The 24,923-nt window shown below is 35.7% G+C and overlaps 1 protein-coding gene across 6 annotated transcripts in view; it reads left to right on the forward strand.

Annotated features, from left to right (window-relative positions):
* Window positions 1-24,074, forward strand: part of LOC139981047 (uncharacterized) — a 29,809-nt gene extending 5,735 nt beyond the window's left edge. For 4 of the 6 annotated variants that reach the window (XM_071993178.1, XM_071993175.1, XM_071993179.1 and 1 more), the window contains 7 exons: window positions 9,498-9,530; window positions 12,124-12,156; window positions 13,286-13,366; window positions 14,474-14,608; window positions 15,185-15,253; window positions 15,901-16,077; window positions 22,432-24,074. In XM_071993178.1, coding sequence (XP_071849279.1) covers window positions 9,498-9,530; window positions 12,124-12,156; window positions 13,286-13,366; window positions 14,474-14,608; window positions 15,185-15,253; window positions 15,901-16,077; window positions 22,432-22,576 — 673 coding nt within the window. In that variant the 3' untranslated portion in view covers window positions 22,577-24,074. Of the gene's footprint in view, window positions 1-9,497; window positions 9,531-12,123; window positions 12,157-13,285; window positions 13,367-14,473; window positions 14,609-15,184; window positions 15,254-15,900; window positions 16,078-17,741; window positions 17,854-22,431 lie in introns of all 6 variants that reach the window. The other 2 variants (XM_071993181.1, XM_071993180.1) reach the window with 2 other exon arrangements.
* Window positions 24,075-24,923: the final 849 nt, after the last annotated feature.

Genomic DNA, 24,923 nt, shown 5'->3' on the forward strand with positions numbered 1-24,923 from the left:
CGCATATCGAAGGGTATGTCTGCAATTTGTGTGTCCACCGTGATGTGGCATCTGGTTATATATATATATGGTTTTATAGGAATATGTTCGTCTATTCGTGATATCTCGTGTTGAGGACATGTTCTGGTCTTTGGTATCCTGTCTCTATGTGATATCACATGTTAAGTGACATCTGTCTGTGTGAAAAGAAATAGATGGGAAATAAAATAGAAAAGGAAAAAGGTAATGTATTGAAGATGTGTGATATGCATAGCAATTCATTCAGATTATGGTCAGTTTATACCAGGGGTTCTCAATGGGAGGACCTGCAGGCCATATCCAGCCTGTGGAAGAATCTAATCTGGCCCATGGTTCAAAATAATGATGCCGTAATTTGGTATGCCAACCCATAGGGCCGTAGGCCTTGAGCAATGTACCCTCTTATCATGCACATTGATCATTATAGTTGTAGTCAGATTTTGGTTCTGTCTGGCACTTTTGCTCCAATCTTTTCTTCTCTCTCCGGCCCTCATAGAAACCTAATTGATAACTCCTGGTATAACATTCTGTCTACCGACCGGTCAAATCACAGCTTTCCCTGTTTTTTTTTACTGTAATTCTAAGGTTTGTCTTTACAAGCTACGAGATACCGCTTAAATTTCCAACCGCAATGATTACCATGAAACTGGATTTGAAATTGAATTTTCAAGTTAATGTGTCTCAGCAAAGCAGTCGTTGATAGGGTTTTGTATTTTAGTGAATCACTAAGCCTTCCTTATATCTCAACTTATATATCCAAACTGTTGCTTTATCTTAGTCCCTCTCTGCAGCACATATCACATGCGTTTCTTGAATTCTGCGCAATCTATCTCTGTTTGCCGATAACTCCTCAGCAATAGTCTGGTATAGTGGTTTACTTGGCTTGCTGCAATTGGCACATTAACATATGAGCAACATGACTTTAAAACAGGGCAAAGTTTTAAAGGATTTTTTTCTTGTCGTCGGAACAGCAGATTTGGTTTTCAATAAAATGTAACAAAGTAACAAAGAATGACCAATATGTACACTGTATGAGAGATGTGTAGGTTTGGTGAATAAAACACTGGTCCAGGCATTTGGATGAGAAAAGAAAAATTTCACATCAGGTGGATGGTACAATAAGGCACCTTAATGTTACATACTGGCAACTGATACCATTTGTAATTTCATCTGTGGGAATCTTAATTGGTATCTTGTCTTGTTTGTTTTATTGACTGCCATTGTTTATGTTCAACAACAGTGGCAGATCCCAAATTCCTTGAAAGAGTGCAGATGTGTCGGAGTTAGGGGGGGGGGAATGTAACAGAAGGCACGCCAGTAGCTTGCAAAATTACTACCAATATGGCGCTGCAAAAGTAAACATCAGTGAATTGATAGGAACACATACTTGTGAGACACTCTATAAATATTGTCCTTTATGTACATTATAATGGTCAAAATTAAGCAAATTTTAAGTGCCCAAAAAAATTCTTTAGTGATCTGGAACAAATGTTCATGACTTTGTTGACACTTTAGTGGTACTCACGGTCTTTGGTACTGATGGATTATGTGTCGTCTTTTAAAGAAGAAATTTGATTTTACCTTGTAGACACCCTGTTCTCAAATAGCATCAAAACTAATTGCTTGGGTTTTTGTGTTCCTGTAAGAAGTACTTTGCAGTTTAGTATAGTAACCTGGAGAGTGTAAGTACAGTAACTTAATATTACAATCGAAAAGGCAAGTAGTGGCTTTGTGAGATGGAAAGCCTTGTAAAAAATGGGTAAGAGAAGACACCATGGAAGTACAATTTTGGTACCAACTTTTATGTCAAAAACTGATTTATTGCTTTAATTCTATGATTATTATGTATATCTGTATTGTTTGATTGGTCAGCTATGGTCTTTTGAGTCATTGATGAGAATGGGAAGAGGGAAATGTTACGCTTGGTCCGTTCGTCTCTCTCACTCGTACGTAGTCGTCGATGAGGAAAATATGACTGCATGAACAATTGTGGAATGTGTGTATGTGGTAGTTTGTCGCATGCAAGTTAATTCCATCTTTTTTCTTCTTTTTTTGAGCATGTTATTAGTGAGGAAGCAAAAGTGTCTCTCAAATATTTTTCCTTCCGAGAGGTATGTGTCTTGTTTATAATGTAAGACCATGTGTTGTACAAGGTTGAAGCTTTCTCCTGTAATTTTTCATTCCTGGTCGTTATGATCATGCAGACCGTTGCAAATATACTGCAAAAACGACCGAAAAAAGTTTTAAACGGTGGCAACCTCTCCTGGGTTTGACACTATTTTAAGTTTTAAAAATAACAGAAAAGTCTCCAGTTTTTGAATATTTTCATTTTCTCTTTTAAACGTTATTAATACTATATATGGACAATTGCCTGAGCAATGAAAGCTTAGAATTCAGTACAGTTTAACAATAACCGACTAATTACATTCATTTGAATTTAAAAAGAAAGACCCAGATGGCTGTTTGATTTCATGAATGGAACGAAAAGGTTGAAAGTTTGAATTGATTATCCACAGATTGAAAAGGTTGCTTGTATGTATCAAATGCATGGCACATGACAGGGAGCAACACCATAAATGGCCTAAAATTGGTCTCAAAAGTAAAGAAAAATGTTATCTAGCATTATGGATGGATAGGGTTATTGCATGCTTGCTCTCACATAGGTAGGTATACATATTTATCTTGTACTGCACACTGTGCACAGTAATTGCTACAATTCATGACAAGAATTTTTGGACGAAAGGAAAGAAACATGGCAGTTTATTTAGCCAGAATTTCGCTATTTTTACCATTTTTAATTTCAACAATGTCGGTAGATATTACATTGTGCTATGTGCCATAAAATAATAGTAAATTATTTTTTCATCATCTTACCTTCAATTTCTATTCTTCTTTTCTAAATTTTAAACTGTGATTGGTTTATTTCTATTTTAATAGTTTGGATGCTCTGTTAAAAGCATGTTCAAAAAAGGGAGAGGAAAAATGCATAATAAAATTCATGATTTGTATTTTTTTAAATTCTTTTGAGACTGTGTCTGTAGGTACTTTGTCTTGGTACTTTAACCGTCCACTTGGATTGAGACAAAAGTTCAAAGCAAATTTGACTATAATTTTTTTTTATTAAAGTTGTTGCAGTTGTCTGTGGTGGGAGAGCTAATGGTGGGGGGGGGGGGTAGACTGGGGGGAGGTTGTTCCATCTTAATTTGTAGAATTCTGGAAACCTGATATGATATTCTTCTTGTAAAGATTATCGATTAATTTGTCTTGAAGTCTTTAAAGTTGACTGAAGAATCTTCTCTCATTACTATTCACGACTCATAAGCTCTGTGAGGCTAATACACACAGTTTACTGTATTTATGTGTTAATCTCAACATAGAAAGTTTTCAATCTTACTTCATTGATAGATTCTGACAGTCTTCAGATATTAGTTCCTTGATATGTTTAGCATGATTGGTCTTGTATATTCATCTCTGAAGTAGTTAACATGCTGGCATTGTATACAATGGTCTCATTAAAAAAGTCGCTCATAATATGGTGTGGGAATTGGCAAATATTTACAATATATCATCAGAAAAATTTGGCATTTTTTTGCAACTTTTACCATGGTACCACATGTCAAGTATCATTTATAGGTCTCATTCTTTTGTAATGTGAAAAATGTTTGAGAGGGTTTCCTATATATATGTGTATAACTGTAAACGGTAGTTAAACACTTGGTGTAAAGACTTTAATGTTTGGATTGTTTGCACTCTTTTGAGTTGTAGGTGTTCCATCGTGTAGTGATGGGAATCACATTCATGAATATTTATTAGTCACCGAAATGTACCCTGTAGTTTCACACATGTAGAACTGTATCTGTTAGTCACAAAGAAAGAAAAAAAATTGCTATATTTTCAGATAATTTGACATTTACAAAACAAATTAAACATTATTGAAGTTTAAAATTAAAATGTCAAGAATCTCATCATGTGCTGTGTTCTGTGATGAAAGGAAAACAATCCCACATTTGTTCATCACGTAAATTTAGGTTTAAGGTTTAACACAGAGTGATGGAATTCAAGGTCAATACCTGGGATTTGGATTACCTGGTTATAATCAGCATCTAAACCAGAAACATGTCATGCATGATGAATGTGTATCCTATAATCCTTTCTTGGAGATGTTCTAGCAGGACTCGAGAATTAAACACAAAGGCTGAGTCTGCTGAGATGTGTAGTATGAATTAATATTACCAGCTACTGCATGAAGGATTGGAGTACAATGTAACAGAGGAGGGGAGGTGGTTTGGGGAAAGGGAAGGTAGGTTGGGGTGAGGGAAGGTTGGTTGGGGTGAGGGAAGGTAGGTTGGGGCAATGGGAGGGTGAATAAAGGTAGAAAGGGATTGGAAGAGCAGTGTGGGTTATACACACCTTTTAAAGTTCCACAGGAAGCCATTTTCCCATGGTAATGGATCGCAAACTCACATGTTTTCATGCACTCCTTAATTTGCGTTTCTACATCGTTTGTCTAAGGGCTTGGATTCCTCATTGGACGCTTCAAGCATTTTGTATTTGTGACAGTAATAATTGTCAGTGGTAGCAATAAATACATTTTGAAGGAACATTATGGTCCTTAGCAGCTAGAGAATTATCACCCATTTGTTTTAATTTATGGTTTGATGTGCATTTTGGAAATTGTTTCCATTTTTTGGGGCTTGTTCGCAGCTGTTTTGTCCTTTCCGTAATCTTGTTTTACCTTGATTCACCATTTACTTTTATTGCATGTTTGTTCCAACAATTTTGACTTTCATTTTTGCTGTTTTCCACTTTATTTTTGCTCTTTCTCTATTAATTTTGTTTTGTTTGTTTCCTGCCTTGCAAAATGCTTCGATAAATTCATTCAATATTAAACAAGAATGCCGGGTTCAGTAATAAAACAAATATTTATCTTGCTCTAATTCACATATTAGAAGTGCAACCTAGGCTTTCAGTATGGTACTGAGAATTTTACTTACAGACAATACGTATATATACATATATATATATATATGTGTGTGTACAGTATTCAGTTGGTGTAATAGTCCGGATTATTGTTATGTGGATGTTGTTACCTTGCTAATTGTGTAAACACAGTGCAGCATAGTGTAGGAACTAAAGCAGAATCCTACAGTAGCACAAAACATGTATGCTGGTGGTTCATTGTGTTAATGCTGGGTTGTGTCACTGGGAATGGCAGAGTTAAGAAATATCAAAAACAATGAGGCACCTAGTCGCCATGGGAATGTACACTGACAGCTTACCAAACAACAGGCTCTTGTAATATGATGCCACAGTCTGTGAGGCCACACAATTTATAGCAGGGTTTACTTTGAGTTTGTGTTATGACAGCTGCTGTGAGTTTACATAGATATACATGATATCGGAGGGTAATTTTGTAGAACACATGTTATCGTCATGGTGATAAATTCCTTATTGTTAACAAAAAATTGTAAGCTTTGAAGATTGGGGATTCCCTAGATAAACAGCTTGTCTGTTTATTAGATATATATCCTCTCGCAGGTTTCCTGGGTATGTACAAATTCCCTGGATATATCAAGTCTTTGAAATGAAGTATACCATCTTGTGGCATATATACCTCATATACAGTAGCAATTCCTTGGGTAAATGCCCCTCCCTCTGGATATACTGCATGCCAGGATAAACATTGCATAACCTCTTGATAACAACCATTTGGGTATATCCCCTGCCTGTGTATATATCCCTTGCCTGGTCATATGTCAGTTTCTCAACTGCTATAAGGTAAGGGTATCAAGCTTTTGTTCTCTTTAGAATCAAATCCCCCCCCCCCCCACCCACTTTTTTCTTTCTTTGTTCCCATTTTCAAACATTGGAACATTGAACTAAATTTCTTGGCGAGGAGTTAATACAAAAGTCTATACTGTGAGATATACTATAGTGTGAGGAGGGCTTGTTTATTTGAAGTTTCAAGAAAGTCAACTTCCCATCAGCACCAAAATGGGACCTTCGTTTCTAGAGCATATTTATCAGACTTCCACATTGAAAAATGTTTTTTGAATACTTTGAGATTTGTAAGTATCGATTGCTGGTACAATATCATTTCATTCAAATTTGTGAACTTGATGAATGGTGACACTGTACGGTATACTAGTCCTGTAAGTCTAGATAAATGACATCTTGAAAAATATCATTAGTTAATGACTGACTGTCAGGGTACTGTAGGTGCTAAGAGCGACTTAACTATAGCAGGCCAAGTCTGGGACTGTACATAATAAGGTTTCTAAGCTTTGTGAAACCGTGAGAAGGTGATCGGTGGAATGCCTTAACCGCCTTCAAGGACCCGGTAAGACATTCGTAGGTTGGTGCAAGTCACGCCATGACTGCATTTCTTGTTCGGTGTTCCAGAATTCTCAGCATATTGTTATGGTTAGACTTTCAAAGCTTAGTAGTCGTGCTATATTATGTCACTACATAAAATGAGCACATCAATTGGTACACTTATTTATTTACCATTCAAAATCATGCTTTGTGTAACCTCAACTCATTACCCTCACAGCTATCTTCACCAGCTTTTGACAGTTTCCATGTTTGGTTTCACATCTTGGCTGCTTGTTGAAACGAAAACTTCACTTTTATCTCTCTCCATCTTTATATTTCTTTCTCTCTCTGCGGTAGTTTTCTGTTTTTGCCGTTTTCCTGTATTTCGCAAAAATCATCTTTCATTTGCACCTTTCTGTATTTTTTATCGCTTTTCATTTTACTTTTCTCATCATAACAACATGTAAAGTAAGTAAAGAATAAGTTTCCTTTTGGCAGAGTTTTTTCGCCAACCATAACTGTCATTGACTAGAACAGGAAATTGTGACAACATTTCACTCCCTGTAATAAACTGGAACGTTTTTTTCGAAATCAAACTTGTGCGGAAAGACTTCTGACATTTTTACGACTCTATGGGAACTTTGGTGAGCTTTAGGGTCAGGAAAAAATTATAAAGGTTGTGGTTCATAATTGAAACATAAACATGTGAACAGAGTTGGCAAATTGGATTCTCTGCAAATGTTTGATACCCCCACCCTACCCCCTCCCTACTCCTTATGACTCTAAAGTACTTACCAAAGTATGCCATATCAGAGAATTCTTGAATGATAATGGAAACATTTTGATTCGGTGTACCAGTTTCCATCAGTATCTTGGCACTTTTCACGTTAGATTTCCCGACATTTCAGCATCAGTTTCTTTAATTTCATTTATTGTCCCAAGATATGATTGTTTCCACAAAGTTTTGTGTAAGCCAGATGATAAATGTTAACACATCATAGATCTCAGGTTATGTAAATTTTTTATTTAAAAAACATTTAAAGTTTGGAATATTAGGCAGAGATTCAGTCACAGAAACTTTTGTATTAGTTTGAAAAAAGGATAAAAGGACTCAAAATAATATAAAAAAACAATCAACAGGAAAGGTCTTCACAGATTATTCAAATAATATAAGTTTGTTAAAAAAAAGTTATAGTACCAAAATAATTGACAGATATACCGGTGTTTTATTAATTAATTTTTTTCTATTTAAAGTTAATGTCTTGTAGTGTTATTTGTCAATGGGAAAGATTAAAATGTTAATGCATGGACTCTCCAATGTGGGTAGGTTTCCTTGAGAAAATTTGCATAACTTTCAGTGTAATACTGTTCACCACAATATATCACAACTTGGAAAACAGTATGAAAGACAATGATTATTAATAAGTGTATTATTTATTTTAATTTGTCCTGGATATAAAGGAAAGTGTATGGAGCAGATTTTTCTTTTGTTTTATTAAAGTCTTACTATATTGTACTACTGTATGTAGTGTTTTAATTCTCAAATCTGGTCTTGGTGAATTCCTCTCAACATAAATCTAAAGACAGCTGGCCATAGTCTGTTTGCATACAGTAGACAATGTCAAACTGTGGACGATACAATATTTGATGTTAAAAAATAATCATACTGATACACTTGTAAAAAAGAAGTTTGATAACTTAGTTATTGGTTAGGCTCACTCAACACCCATCCCCCCCCCCCCCCTCTTCCACCCACCCTCTCTTCCTTCCCTTTCTAATTGAGGAGTCATTCTGCTTTATTTAAACTATCATTTATTAGTGTCTCTGTTAGAAGAAACTAAACTGCACATTCAAAACCAAAAAATGACAGAAAACAAAAAAATAATAATAAAAATTGAGAATTGAGATGCAACTTTCAGTGTGTTCATAACATAAAAGCCTGTAATAAGTTGATAAAATGAGGACATTTTAAAAGTTGGATAAAGTGTTCATCAGTTTGAGACTATATCGGTCAAAATTTATAGGGAATGTTGTTCGCATAATAGAGAGGGTTGATCTGTTTTCAACCGTGTTCTAATCAAAGATTGCGTTCTTGTCCTGCAATGCCTGCCTCTTTTGGTATCCGAGGATTTAGAATAAAAGAAAAAACAAACGTTTGTACATAAATTATACCATAATATTTTCCTGAAGAATTTAAACGTAATATTAAAAGACCAACTGAATGCAACTATGTTAACCCTCAGGGAATAATAAATATACGGTATTGCATAATTACTAATTGTTATATAAAATGGGCAAATTGCTGTATAAATTTAAAGATGTGTAGCACTTTTTGTTTTACACACAAACAATATTTTGTAAGAAATAAAATTCCAAGCCTTCAAAGCTGCTACTCAAAACATTCTACTCTGACCTTACTGCTGTAATGTTTGATTTTGTAGTATCTGTAACGTGCAGAGCGAAGAAGTAAGTTGGTTTATAACTGTAAACGAGGTGAAGCTATCTGTGTCAACCTCACACGGCTGTGGCCAGTTGTCCAGCAATACTTAATAACTAAAGTTTTAACAGTCATTTTGTGAATAGACCGATTTCAGTGACTGAAGTATAAACTATGGCAACTAATAGCCATTTTGAAAATAATTCCCCCTACCCCTGTCCCCTCCAAAGGTAACATAAATATTTCTTGTCATGTTTCTTTTATACATGTATGAATTAGAATCTTCCACATGACCTCCACCATTCCCCCTAACGCCAATCCCAGTCTGACCCCCCTATCCCACCCTCCAATACAAAACTGTAAAAGTCACATGAAATGGATCTAGTCACTTTGTGGTGTAAGTAATAATCTTCCAGCATGTGGTATCTACCATTTCTTTTTTTCTGGAGTGCAATCCACTAGTTTGCATGCTGTGTGTAAAATTGGTGCGAATTTCTAGAACCTTTTACTTTTTTTCTTTTTAATCTGTGTTCTTAACCGACAAAACATCTCTACTCTGTACAATTTGTCTTTAACAAGCCAATCTTGTCATGTTTTGGTGAAAACATTCATCATCTTTTCTGTATATGTTGCATGCTACCACGCTCTAAAGCCGGTACAAGATATGCTCCAAATTCACTACTAACTTAAACCTTTGTTCCTCCCAATTTACGCACGCTGCCTTTAGATCTGGAAGGAGGCATCGGAGGAGGCATAAGAGGTACTCGTCTCAAAAACACAACATTTTGTGAATCGTAAATTCAAATTGTTGTTTGTTGTAGTTGTCGTAATTTTTTTTTTAGTTGCTTTTATTTTCAACCATGTATCATGCAGATTGTGAACTTTAAGGGGATTGTGAAAAATGTGAGCTCATATTCATGCTTTTGTGAAGTTTTCTCCAGGGTTGTGAGTACAAGAAAAGGTTACTTTCATAGCCTCAAACATCCAGGGGGTCTTTCATACTCGCCTCCACATCATCATGGTTATTTTGCATTTCAGTGCTTAGAGATCGCCCGCTTAATACTAGTAGCAAAGATCATTTTTGAAGCTGGTGTAAGGTAGTCCATGTCTAAATATGGAAACTATTAAAGGTTTCCAGTTTTTTTCTGTGCTTCATTTACATTGGTTCATAGATTGAGTTATTTGCTCATATCTGCCATATGCATACTCCTGCATTATCGATCAATTCTTCAACCGATGGATCGATTCAATTGATCGATCATAGCACTGTTGCAGTTATTGTAAAAAATATCGGAGGATAGACTGTGTATGAACACTGCTCCCCAAACTCCACCAACTTATCCCACAATTATGTGGAAGATTCACCTTTTACATGTCGACAGAACTTAAAAGGAAATACTGTACAAGCACAACCTGTGACCAGCAAGAGAAATGGTGCAATCTTATATTCCAGTTTGTGTCCTTACAAGTTAACCAAACTTCATGGAGTTAATTAATGTTTCACTTACACTTTTTTCTTCTGTAAATATTTGTTTCCAAATGAGCCTTCTGTTCAAAGTAAACTGATTCTAACTTAGTGTGATTTCAAGTTGGTTCAGGTAACTAACTTAACTTTCAACTAAAACATCAGTATTAATTTTGGCCTCCAGGCAAAAGTCCCCCCCCCCTTTCTGCTCCCCCCTCTCCTTACCCTCACCTGCCTATTCGGGTTAACTGTAGACTAATCAAACCTTGAATGCCTTGATCAAATTACTTCAGTGTTTTGTGATTGTTTGGAGGAGTAAGAAGGTCAATATGGGATGTCATAGATAGGGAGAAGACCTATAACTGTAACTTTAAATCTACTTACCGTATGTTGATGTTTCAGTGAGATCTACCAAACTATTTTGCTAGTCCATACTTCGGGGCACTGCATACTTCTGCTGCTCATGTCGGTTTTTGGTTGTATCTACTTACCGTATGTTGATGTTTCAGTGAGATCTTCCAAACTAAAAGCTAGTCCATACATAGGGGCACTGCATACTTCTGCTGCTCATGTCGGTATTTGGTTGTATCTACTTACTGTACCTATGTTGATGTTTCAGTGAGATCTACCAAACTATTAAGCTAATCCATACATCGGGGCACTGCATACTTCTGCTGCTCATGTCGGTTATTGGTTGTATCTACTTACCATATATGTTGATGTTCCAGTGGTATCTACCAAACTGTTTAGCTAGTCCATACATAGGGTACTGCATACTTCTGCTGCTCATGTCGGGATTTGGTTGCATCTACTTACCGTATACCTTAACATTTTGCTAGTCCATATGTAGAGGTGCATTACTACATACTCTCTGTATATTGCTAACATAGAGATCATCTTACTGTATTCTGTTCATGCAGCACTGGTATAATGGTGTATAATTCACATTATGTTGCAGATGTAGTAACACATTATAACAAGTGTATACAGACTTACAGAGGCTCTGTAAATTTAGTGTGTGTGTGTCATACATGTGACAAGTCTTCTGTTTTTCACTCTGCACATATATGTAGAGATGTAGATACTTGTTGTTGTTATAGCTCAGGTACTATTGACTTACTGTATGTTTATTTTATTGTGGTATATATACAGTAATGTATAATTGGTAGTAATTCATATGTATGGTTACTGGATACATGTGTTCCTCGTTTAGGCATACCTACCATGTACAATAGTCATGTATAGGTATGCTAATAATGGTCATGTGTAGAGGCCCGTGGTTCGAATCCCGGTGGAGGCTGAAAGTTTTTTCACTGTTCTTGATTTTCCAACTCATTACGATTTTCATTTATATATATTCATTTGCCTTTGTCGTTTACCTCCATTGCATTAACATAAAGTCTGCTCAAAGTATCTCTTTCGAGATCCGGCTTTAGGAATCACAAATGATTTTCGAGTTGGTTAGCATCATGTTTGATTTCTAGAGTAAGGCAAAATATGTCACCAAAAACAGAACTAGTATTGTTCGATACAGGTGACAAACGCCTACAGTGGAATTACTATCTTCCTTACCGGTTTCGAACCTCTGGACATACAATAAGCGTCCATAGCCTAGTGGTTAGGGTGTCCGCGTACAGAGCGGGAGGCCCGTGGTTCGAATCCCGGTAGAGGCTGAAAGTTTTTTCACTGTTCTTGATTTTCCAACTCATTACGATTTTCATTTATATATATGTACAGTATATATATATATATATATATATATATATATATATATATATATATATACTTAATGTATTTTAATGATCCTCTTTCTTTCATGGTGATGGTTGTGTTGTACATGGCATATAAACTCTCTTATACTGTCTCTTTCTCTCTCTTACATTCACAGGTCTCATACAGAGAAGAAGAAATCCCCCAAAGAGTAAGTACTTCAAATTACAACGAAACTTGGTTGACCAGTGTTTTGAAAGTTTTTGGTTACCATTTGCTAGTGATGGGAATATGTACCCGGGCACCCAGGTGACCAACTGAAAAACTTCCAGGTCCAAGCTGTTATGACTTGGTCCCGAAATGCATAAAATTCACAAGCATCACTCTCCGTGTCAGTTAGTTTTATTTAAATTAATGAAAGGGTGGGAAAAAGTTAATCCCTTTTTCTGTTATTTCAACATTTGGTGAAATTCCTTCTTGATGTGTTTATGTGTAAAATTTGACGAAAATTTGTCACTTTTCCCACTTGAGAATGTTTTGATCACGTACATTTGTTTACTTTTACATGTGCACAGTGTACTGTACAGCCTAGAAGCGAGCTCTCCGCACTGCGTACTTGCACACTTTTATGCAACAAAACTTGACCTTTGTACTCTTGGGCAGCTCATAAGTTGACCACCCCTTTGTCAAATTTAGTTGAACGGTCCCACAAAAGTTGAACAGAACTTTTTTGTGATTGGTCCGTAGTTACACATCGGACATCACCATCGGACATCGGATGGATGTAGTTTCTAAGAACTTTCCAAGTAATCTTTGAATAGCCTGGAGCTCCTGGAACTCCATAATGAATGGGAGGGTTCCCTGTGGATCGACCGAAGTTAGCAAATGGGCAACCCGGGAGCAAATTGTTGGACCATTCCCATCACTACCATTTGCTAAGCTTTATTGTATGAATTTTTTATGCAAACTGCAACTTGATAAGTACACCAGGAACATCAATGCATTTGATCATCAGTGTGTTTGAAAGATCATCAAGGCCCTGACGTTTCCAGTAAAGCTGATAAAGAGGATGGGTATTAGGTTGAGACAGGAGGGAGCTTTTGTTGATTTATATTTTGTCAAACAGATTCATAGATGAGGGTAAGAAGTGGGTTTCAAAGATGAGAGTGTGGGGTGTAAAGAGGGGGAAGTATGAGGAAGGGGGGATGTAAGGATGGGAGAGAAGAGTGGAGTAGAAAAATTCTGTTTTCTGTGATGGATTTTTAATTTCCCAAATATATGAGATGTAATGTGTCATGAATATAAGTGAATTGATGTTATTTATTTGTTTTGCTTTTCAGATCTAAAGACAATGAGAATCCAGAAGGTGTAACAAGGGATGTGAAAAAATCTGATAACGAATCTGGTGTAGAATCAGCAGGGTAAGGAAGGAACTCAAAGAATTTGATTTGTATATCAGTGTAGTACTATAGACTTGTAGATCTGTATGACTTGTAGAAGTCTGCGTGAATATGTCACGCAGTGAGCATATCTGAATTTATCACACCAAGGGCCAATCACCAACTGCCAAAACTTGGAAGTATGAGTTTGGGAAATAATTTAGTGTTCAAACTTTTGTGTAGCAGTTTTGAAGTCGCTGAACTTTGTCTCTTAGGAAATACTATGGTTCCTGAGTACAAGAAACTGCTATACATCATTGTATATACTTGTATAGCAGTTTGACCTTTTTGGCATGACCGTTTTAGGATGCGGATACTGGATTAATGATTCCCTGGGGTACAACAGCACGAGTACATGTCCAAGTATAATTCGTCTTGGGTTTGAATATGAGTACAAGTACTATTTGTACTATTATACAAGTACAAAGGGGGTACTTACAACGCTGGCGTACGAGTACAGATTCTTAACAAGTCTGCCAACTGATTCTTCAATGTGGCATGTAAAACACCTTGCAGCTGTATGCAGGTCTAACTCTTAAGGACGATAGTTGGATTTGGAATGGCCCTGATGTCATATACCACAGTATGGGTGTCTCTAGGGACACCTATCTCTAAAATTAAGGCATCCTACTAAAAAAGTTAAAGAAACAGTGGTACTCCCAGGTGGTGAAGAAATGGCATTGGATCATCTGTGTATCAGATTCTCAAACATTTTGTTACCTTCTGTGTTTCATGTAATATTTTTCAAACGTTTTCCTTTAGCAACCCTTTAAACCTACCGGCATACCCTTATTTAAGCTAACCAGCCTTGAAGAGAAGAATGGAGGAAAGTTTGGGATTCAAGCACATGACTTAACTTGTGGACAAACAATTTAGGAATACCCTTTATTAGAGGGACATTATGGAATTATTATAAACACAAAGTATGCTTGAAAAGTACAAACAGATATATATATTGTTACAGTAGTACTGTACGTCATATCTACAAGAGAAATACAAATATTTTGGAACGGAGGAAACTTTTTGGTTGGACTTTTTGGCATTAATAATCCGTTTCCTTAACCAGTTTTGCATTTTGCTATTTTCTAGGTCTTCACCAGACAAAACCAGGTCGTCTAGAAAGAAGAGCAAAAAACGAAGGAAACATTCCCACAGCCCGTACTCGGACAAATCGGATAACTCTAGGAGTCCGTCTCCTCATAAAGACGAGAAGAAAACAAGAAGGTAAGTACGATGCATTCTGGGACTGATTTGTGAGGGTTGTCCTACGGTACAAGAGGATACCTTGTAGGAACAATTACCAGGCCTTTTGTGATTGGCCAAATAAAATTAAAATTGGCCTTCTTATTGCTCAGACTTCCTTATACATTTCACTGCACATCTACCTCGCTGGACTGTAGGTTACTTTGCCACCTGACAAAAGCTGAAGTAACTATTAAAGGAATGTCCAGGTTTCCATAGGAACGTCCAGGTTTCTGTAGAAATATCCAGGTTTCCATATGAATGTACAGGTTTTTGTAGAAACATCCAGGTTTCTGTAGTAGCATCCAGGTTTCCGTAGGAACATCCAAGTTTCAGTAGGGACAACTTGTAGTATAAGCCCTGCTGCAGTGTTACTTAAGCTTGAAGCAGGCAACTTCATAGAGACCGAGGGAGCTAATTTGGTTTGGAAAGGCAAAAGGATTTTACATTTAGGGTTAGTGCCAGCGAAATGGAAGTCCGTCTTTTGCCAGGCTGACAGAAGGTAGTATGTTCACCATCTTTTCAGGATCTTTTTTTTCACTTTTTTAACATCGTCAGACACTCTCGGAGCAGATCAAGAAGCCAGTCCAGATCGCCATCCCACAGAAGACACCACTCTAGAAGCAGGTAAAGAAAATTGCTTTCTTAAATATTCGAAAAAGAAATGTAAATGTATATTCAGAAGAATGATAATTCACATGTAAAACACTTAATAGAGGGGAGAGAGTTGACCGTAATGAGTGTAAAGAAAAATTACTGCAAAATGACTGCTGTGGCCAAGAGGATAAAGGCAGTGGCATTTTAAAGCAATGAGGCTTAGCAATCGGGAGGTTCCAGGTTCGATACCCGGCCAGGCCGTAGTAAGGCCATCCAGGAGCAATCTACGGTTTTCCCATCTGAATTAACTTTCTAAATTGAAAAGATTCCAAATTTTGAGTTAAAGAAATGTTCAACTGTAAGCCACCTGACATGTAAGTTGTAATCCATAAGCCCTTGAGGGTTTCTCCCACATTTGTGGTCGTTTAAGCATCGTAAAAATAACTGCTGTTTATTATTATTATTATTATGATAAAGTACATTTGTAATAAACAGATTGAGTTGTGCATAAGACATTGCTTTGCTGTTTGATGTATTCTAACAAACTTCAGATAGGATTTAAGAAGATATGACATGATTCTTCGAGATATCAGATCAGCAAGCAACCCGTAATTATAAGAATAAAATATTTACAAAAGTTGGTAAAGCTCATCTAATACATGAAAACATTTCTCCAGGTCTCATTCAAGAAGGTCTCGTTCCAAGTCCCTATCGTACTCACCAGCGGACAAGAGGCGGTCAGCGTCTCGCGGTAGCCCTTCACCGCGCGGCGGCCGTGACAGGAAAAAGAGTTTTTCTCCAATTAGGAAACGAAGAGATTCCCCAAGTTTTCTGGATCGTCGAAGAATAACCAGGTAAACTTCTCAGACTGGTTTCGGGATTGACCGATGCGATTCAATCAAAAATGTCCGATCATTGTCACTTCTAATGCCTCCCTCTTTACCAAGTGATTTTTGCCCAAAATTATTTTTGAATAATTCTTTCTTTTATAGATTAATTTCTTTCTTTACAGGTAAAATCTTCACTTTGTCTCAGGTTTTTACAGAACACAGGATTGGTGGTTTTAAAAGTATTCAAACTAAAATAGAAAAGTGAGAAAACAAGTCTAGTGGTAATGGTTTTCCTGGTACCGTTTCCTCACCCCCCCCTCCCCGCCTCCCCTCCCCAGCCAAAAGAGTATGGAGATGATACTCAATGGTTCTACATTCCAAATTAAGAAGGGGTGGGGGGTGGGTGGGGTTGACAAAGGCAGAGAGATAGATCATTTCTTGGCAATCTTGAAATAGTAGAAAGTTTTGTCACTTTATTTAGTACACTGTTGTTCTCTTGGAGAATGTCATGTTGTCATGTGACATTAATGTTTAAAGCTGGGTTTGCTTTAATACTAAGCAACCAACCTTCTTAACCCCCCCCTCCCCCCAAAAAAAATTCTACCCATTTTTCCAGTAATTAGATATTTGTGTTTTATGTCTTGTTTTTTTCTTTCCTTAGGACAATCTGATTGTGTTTCTTAGCTTTTTATTTGCCCAGCTTATCTAAATTTATTGAAATTCTTGAAATTGCCTTCAGATTCCTAAGAAGTTACACATTTGTTTCATCTCAGTGCTTTATATGCAAAATTTTTTCACTCTTTAAATTCAATCCGCATTTGCAACATCAGAACACAAGAAAATTTGCATGATTTTTATTTATGTATACCTTTTTGAAACTTGGTACATGGTTTTTGCATGATTGTGGAGGGACACCATTTTAATGTCTTGTACATTATTACATATCTCTTCACATAGATGTGTATCTTTTGAATTGAAGCCAAGATTCTTTCAAAGTATGCTTTGTGAGATGTGAATACTCTAAAAATATCACATCCGTGTAATGTTTCTAGCTATGTTTCTCTATTTTCTTAACTGTTCTTCTGACTTTCTAGAATCTGAAGATTTATCCATAAGATATCATTTTTTGTCTTGCTTACCCAAAATATTTATTCCTTGCCAGAATTTTAGTCCAAAACAATACTTTTCTATGACTTGTAAACTAAAATAAAATTCTAGTTTTATATGTATGGAAAACTTTTTATCATAAAAAATATGATAAAATAAATGTTTAGTTACCTGATATAAAAATTCTAAAAGAAAAAAACCCGCAAATTTATACCACTTTGGTCAAATTTTGTTGTCTAGCATTGTATATAGATTCATCTTTTACTTGGCTCTCAAAGATCATAAGACTACAAGGAGAATCCATTTTCAGTCAGTATTTGTTATCATTCTTGGGTCTCATACCACCATCTGTTTGGTGAAGGACCTTCTTTTCTCTCTTTCTTCAGCATTTTGATGAAAATGTTAAGTTTTAGAAAAGAGGGAGTATTTGTGCTATTTCTTAATGTTGGTAAATGTTTTATGTTTCCTCGTTTTCTATACATTCGATGTCGTACCCGGTCCCTCTCTCTATTTCTCTCTCTATTACTCGTTGCTATTTCTTTCATGAATGTGACTCTCTTTCAAACTCTCCCAACCTAAAGATCTAGAAGCAGAGATGGAGACCGGAGAAGAGAGGATGACGACACTTATAGTAGGAGACGGCGAGATCGTAGCCGGTCACGTGACTATCATCGCTGAGCGATCCTATCATTAGTATGCACCCAAAAAAAACCATGAATTTATTTTAAAAATAACTATCAAAGTTGACTTTTTCCAGAGAGCTTGAACTCATCTATAACAGCATGGTAGCCCACACAAAAATCAGCTTTTTAACACCATATCTTCCCAAGCTTTTCCACATTTTAGTTTGGATACTGCCTAAAAGATAGTCATTGTATTTAGAGTGATATCACCTTATCATACTTAAGAGTGATATCATCATCATTACTTAGTCATATATCACGCCTATCAGTTACAGAAAGTCAGTTTTGTCATTTTTTAAAAATTAAAAATTTTTTTTAGTGAAAAGCTTGGGACTGGACAAACCCACTAACTCACATTTTGTGTAGATATCCATGCTGATTTCATCTTCAGCAACTTTTTTTGTTATTGTTTTTTGCATTCTTTCATATTGTTTCAATTTTCTACGAGTTCTTTTTAAAATGCATGCTTTACTAATTATGAGGAGGAAATTGTCTTTAATCGTTCCTGATTTCCAGATTTTAATTTCAGTAAAGTCTAAAAAAAGGCATATTTAGAAAAGGTAAATTATCGAATTTGAATCTTTGGTTTTCATACAAAAGGTAGGAATCACGAACCGATTCAAAACTTGTTCAAACTTATTTTTTACATATAATTTAGCAAATACCGCCCGCCACTCAAACAAACAGAAGAAATATTGTATATCAATAAGTTAACATTGACAAGACAATTGATAGCTGTTATCGTTATCTAGAATAATGTCTTTAAAGCGTAAACAGGAAATATCTCATAAAAAATTTAAAGAATGGAAATATCCTACGGTTGATCATTTATTGTCAAATATATTTGTGGGAATTTAATATCAAGATAAAGCAGATCTTTCTATAAAATGTTTTTCTCTTTACTCTGGGTTTCTGCTTAGTCATATTACTCTAGGGTTAGTATGGGCATATTAATACCAACTTTTGATCCATTTCCAATATCTTAGTTTTATCAGCTTCAATCAGTGAGGTTACTGCATATTCATGAGTGGAGGAGGAGCTTAATAATAATGATCTGTATTTATTTCTTCCTGTGTCATGTGTTCACGTCTTTCCTTCGTTGTTTCTGTTTTGTCTAACAAAAGTTTTGTCATTCTTTGCATGTTATCATTTTTTTTCAAATTTAGATGCTCAACACTGCTTCTTTAATTTATGCATGAATTTTCCTTTATGTAGAGTTAATCATGTTTCCATGTTCATCTTATATTTTTGTCATTTTTTTGTATCTTTTTGGGTGTCAAATATTTGAATATTCCACCCTTAATTATTAATATCTTCCAATTTTTGCAAGTGCATGAAAAAGTAGCTTCGGTTCAATAACGTTACTTTGTTCTGGAAATTTCTTTACAAATTTGTATTAACAGTGTTCATGTTTGTTTTTATGATTGAAACTATCTGATTACTTCATTTATGGTGTGGATGAAAAAGTTTTGTTTTTAATGTCAGTTTCAGTGTTCTTCACTAGATAATCTATTTGAAGCACTTTGCACAGCACTTAACTTGCAGTGTGTTTAGTTTTTTGTGTTGGATCAGAAGTAGGTGGTCTGAAAGCAAATATTCTTTAAAATTTTAATCCTTAGATTATTATAATCTTCTCGCTAATTTATCCATGAAACCCATTACATTTGGATCGTTTGCCTAGCTGTCAATGTTCTCAGCAGTTTAAAAATTTCACCAGAATGCAACTTGATAATCAAAATATTATTTTCTTCTTTGAAATATTATAAAAAAAACAAAGATATTTGCAGCTGAATTGCCCTGATGATGTCATTCATTTTAGCTGTTGCCAGATGCAATTTACAAAACACCAAAAAAAAAAAAAAAAATCATCTTCCCGATGGAAATTGTTATGATTTATATGGTTCTGACTAGAAGATGCAGACTATTTTCAGCAGTTTTTGCTAAGTTATCAACTTCAGCAATGAGAAATGCAATTTTAATGTCTTCTGTTGATGACAACATGTGAATGTGTAGGAAGGCCGAGTGAAGTCTAGAAAACTCATCTCTTGTAATATTTCTACGTATCTCCGTGATTTAGTTCATTTGCTGTAAGCAAAAATGCAAAAATCGCAGAGATTTCTTCAAAAAAAAAGTTTGGTGAGATTTGTTATAATAATAAATGATTTAGTGAACTGAGCCAACTTTTGTTTCTACTTAACATCATAACTACTGCATGAATATGAAGTATTGACTTCTCCAGTTCACCGTAATTGATTAAGTGATTGATTAATTAATTGATTGTGGTGTATCACTTCTTTGAATGTTTTTGCTGCATGCCACCACATAACGGTCTCGAGTGAGTATTTACAATCTTATTACCCGGCCTGGACCGTAGTGGTTTACTAATATTATTATTACCGCGAGTTACGGTCATCAAAAATATATATATATCGTCTTTGCCCGCAATTTTATTCTGTATTTAGCCAACTCACTATGAAAATGAAGCCACTCTTTTAAATCAAGATGAAACAAAAGAGCCAGTCAGTTATGAAACTTTCAAATTATTTAAAACTTGCTATCAAAAGTTTTTTCCTTTGTGGTTGATACAAAAAAAAACTGTTATCATGGGTTTAGTTACACCTGCATAAAAATGAAAAGTTGGATTTAAATGATACATCATTATACCAGTGCTATAATAGCATTAGCTGGATCTTATTCAATCCATGACACGCTAAAATGCAGTTCTCATTACGATGTGAATGTGAGTGAAAAAACCCAAAATTGATGAGAATCTGTAGCAGTTCAGTGCGCAGAATTGGTTCTATGCAACAACAACAAAAAATTTAAGACACGACTGTATGAGAATTTTTTACACTGGTGTACCGATTTTGTCTCACCAGTATGCCGAAATTGTCAAATTATTAATGTAGCAAAACTGGTGGTCGTATGATTTTATCCGTTTACGGTTGTATGGTTTTATCCTTGCCAACTCTGAACATCAATTACCATTCACCAATTCTTCCTGACATCTCACCCCATTCATTGCGACTAACATTTTGATTCATTGCGGAATTAGTTTATTCGAATAAGTGGTATGATTAGCTAAATTATAAATTGTTTGAAGAAGCTGATTTTATCTGTGATATGTGTATAATGTTAGTTTTAAATCATAGAATTTGGGACACTGGTATGTTCGAAGTTTCAACCAATCAGTTGGACTCAAATGGAACAACTCAGATGAATAGAATTAAGAAAGAAAAAAAATAGAGAAATGTTTATCTTTACTCTACTTATAACTTGCTAAGTATCATAAGCATTCAATATACAAGACTAGCAGTATACACGACTAGTATATTGACCAACGAGCAGTTAGCTTTCCCTTGTTAGAAAATAATAATGCTGTCCTTCAGATATGAAGCAGATCATCATTTGAGAATACTGCAGCATAAAGTTGCATTGTAGTGGAAGATGTGAAAATTTAAGTTCACCTGCCACCCGGCCAGAATATTTAGGCTCAAAAGTCTCCTCAAATGCAAAAATATGAAAAAATGATCTTGCAATCTTACTGGTAGGAATGAGGCTATGCACCTTTAATATGAGCCATTTTGTACCAGAAAACTTTATAAAACGTGCACACCTTACTGCTCCCTTCACTGCTGCCGCATCTCATTAAAGAGTCACCGATGAACTTTGACTCGAAAATATTCGTCAAGGATTCCCCTCCTAGTTGATGGCATTGTTAATTTATATTGTATTTTTTTGGGGGGGATCATGACTAATGCATATTCATGAGCCAATGAATCACCATTAACATGCATCTTATTCACAGCTGTAGCATCACAGTACAACTTAATTTTTGCAGTGCATTCAATACTAATACATATTCATAAGCTTGTTATAAAATGCATCTTTTTACAGCCTCACAGTTGTCACCGTCAAAATGCCCTTATTAACTTGTTGGCCGATTGCAGGCATGTTCAAGCAGATTTTTGCACAGTAAATGAAAAAAACAAAGACCATTATTTGTATTATATGGAATATTTAGAAATCTATTTTGTTTTCCAAGTTTCAATCTATTGACTGAAAGATACACTGCACATTGTCTGCTGGAAATATGTCAAAAAGTTGATTTTTCGTTATAATACTAAAGAATGCACTACTTTTGCTAATGTAATCTGTAGAACTACAAATAGAATGACAAACAGAGTAATGGTTGGATTTTGGGATTAGGATAATACTCATACTGGATCAAATAAGGATAATCCAGATTTTACAGTACTATAGAGAATTGAAATTGTACCCCAATATGCTAGAATATCAAATAGTGGTCACTCATGTTACAACCCTTCAAGAAGTATTATCTTTACACTGTTCTGCTGGACCTTATATCCCCTCGCTGAGATTTTCACCTCAGCGTGATGGAATTAATTTGTAGAATCAGAACTTCCAGGAAGGGTGCTTGCTAAACTTATTAGAGGCTACAAATACTTGACCTTGAAGTAATACAGGGCTCCCCCCATTGTTTTAAAGTACACTCAGTCATAGATAGCTGTGTGTATCGGTCAGACCGAGCTAGCTCTGAAGGTATCTTTGTCTGGTCATCTTTCAGTGCTCGCAAGTTACCAATTCCATACAACCGACCGTCTGCCAGCTGTGGTTATTCTTCCGACTCACAGATGTCTACCAGCAGCAGAAGTAGATCACGGTCAGCCACCCGGTCTAGGCACAGTTCTGGAGAATCTTCCCAAAAATGACATCGATAGAACCCAGTTAAGCAGGGTTTTTTTGGAAAAAGGAATAGAAATTACAGCCACCACCTACTACTACTTACTGCCGATGCTTCGATCATCGTAATGGGTGCGCAGCTTGTATTTTTCTTGAACTTTTAAAACTTACGTCTGGGAATTGACTTCAAAGAACATTGTGCAATTATTACTATAACAAACATACTGATCTATTTATTGTAAAGGAGTGTGTATTAAGCCATCAATTTATGTCCCAGTCCTCGTTATACTTTCCCCCCACCTCATTTTATTCTCTTTTGTAGCATTTGGTACATTCACAAGTTAAGTTACTATAGCAAGGTCATATTATCAAATAATGGACCAAATTGAACTAACATCAAGATTAACTTTCAGAACAAAGTTTGCCATTTTGTTTGTCTATACGCTTATTTATGATCGGTACTGAATATTCATCAATGTCTGTGATATATCTGTGATATATTGCCGACGAAATCTGTAACTGATAGTTGGAAAGTTTTGGGGCAAGCCTAGAACGAAAATGCTATTCTCTTCGTTTGATCTAACCAACTGTTTGATGATCTGTATCACTGTAAAATCAAGGGAACAAGTGTGCATGGAAGTTTGTGGCCTTTATAAGAACGACAGCATCGGGTCAGAAAAGTTTAACACACAAGCAGTCGTGTAATTGTTTCTGGAAAAAGTTTGTCCTTTTTGTCTGTTGGTTTGTTTGTATGCCATGGAACTACAGTAAAGAATGAAATAAGCATACATTGTAAAGCAAACCGAATCTTATTATTTCAATAGACAAAAGGTTATATATTTGGTTTGATATTTTGTGTAACATGCAATGTCATTTGATTTTCTAAATATATTTAACATTGTGTTAATTTAATGTAATGTCATCAGTTTGCATCGGTTAGGGGAAAAATGCTTTCTTGAAAATATAAATAAGTATTCAAATGACATATATTAAAAATGTAGCATTTTTCATATTTGCCAAAGTGACAGAAGAAACTTAGAAATCAACTCTTCTGAAGTAGAGGTTATTTTCAGAACAAGTGGAGGAGGTTTAAGGGAATTGTCCATTTGTGATATTGTTGCCTTCTAAAGAGCACAAGAGTTCATAATGTTATCATGATTCTTGGTGAAAAGGGAATAAAATGTAACCTTTTTGGTGGCTACTTGAAGAATGTTTTCTTGATCATTATTTACTGAATTTTTAAGCTATTGACACAAGGTCTTTGTCAAGTGGAGGGTTTACAAGTTGAAAGGGAGGTTTCTGCCTAGCATGGGATTTGAATCAGTTATGTTTGGAAAACAGGCTCTGCACTCTGTTGGTTAATACATAGTTGTCGATTAAATGCCGAATAAGTTTGATTAGGTTGAAGAGAAATGAACAAACAGATCTTTTTTCTCTTTGGCAACTTAGTCATTTTTTCTGGACAGTACATTTTTCTTCTTTTTTTTTTTACTTCGTGATTCATATGTAAATAAATATTAAACTGAATTTTCATGGTCCTTTCTTTTTTGATTTAGTGTCTTTAGACCGATAAGTAGTAGCGGTGTTAACCTATCCAGCTATATGGTGCTGTGCTCTGGTACTTCTGCATATCCTACTTTATGTGTGGCTCTGGATCCCACCAGGGCTTGAAATATTTCCAAGAGAACTGTAATCCTTCTTTCCGACATGTAATTTTGAACTTTAGACCGCTACTAGAGAACGAGAAACTTCAGCGAATGTTAGAGATACTGGGAACAAATTTGCCCCCTGAACCTCCCCCAGGGCTTTGTAATACATTCCAGATAAATTGAATCCCTCGCCCTTCAATGTACTTTTGTGCTTTAAACTCACTACAAGGGATCCAGAAATATCTAAACCTGCAGTTCACTGGGTGTAGCCCCCTAGTCCGCCACTTGGATTTATAAAAACATTCTAGAGAATTTTATTTTTGGTGTATAAACTTCAAGAGAGAACAAGAAATGTCTACAAAAGCAGCTTCTGGCGGCTTTGCCCAGTTCCCTGTACTACCAGCCAATAATTGCAGCTGTATATATAGAAGATCCAGCTTTTGTTGCACTAAACTCACTCTAGACCCAAGAAAAAATGGCGAATGTACGCTCCCATGTGTACGTTTTGAAAATCACTACGAACTAATGTGTAACCTATCATTTGCTGTACGTACCATATACAGCTTGCCTTCATAGCCGTTACAGCCCAAAGTACTCATCTTTGACGTTTATGATCTGTGATGGTATGCCCAATACATGAATAGTGATGTAATGCATAATTCACCCACGGAATACATGTACCGCGCTATCTTTGTTATCAGGAAAGCTGTATCTTTTAACCCTTTCC

The sequence above is a fragment of the Apostichopus japonicus genome, chromosome 15 (genome assembly GCF_037975245.1).
Source record: "Apostichopus japonicus isolate 1M-3 chromosome 15, ASM3797524v1, whole genome shotgun sequence".
NCBI lineage: Eukaryota > Metazoa > Echinodermata > Holothuroidea > Aspidochirotida > Stichopodidae > Apostichopus > Apostichopus japonicus.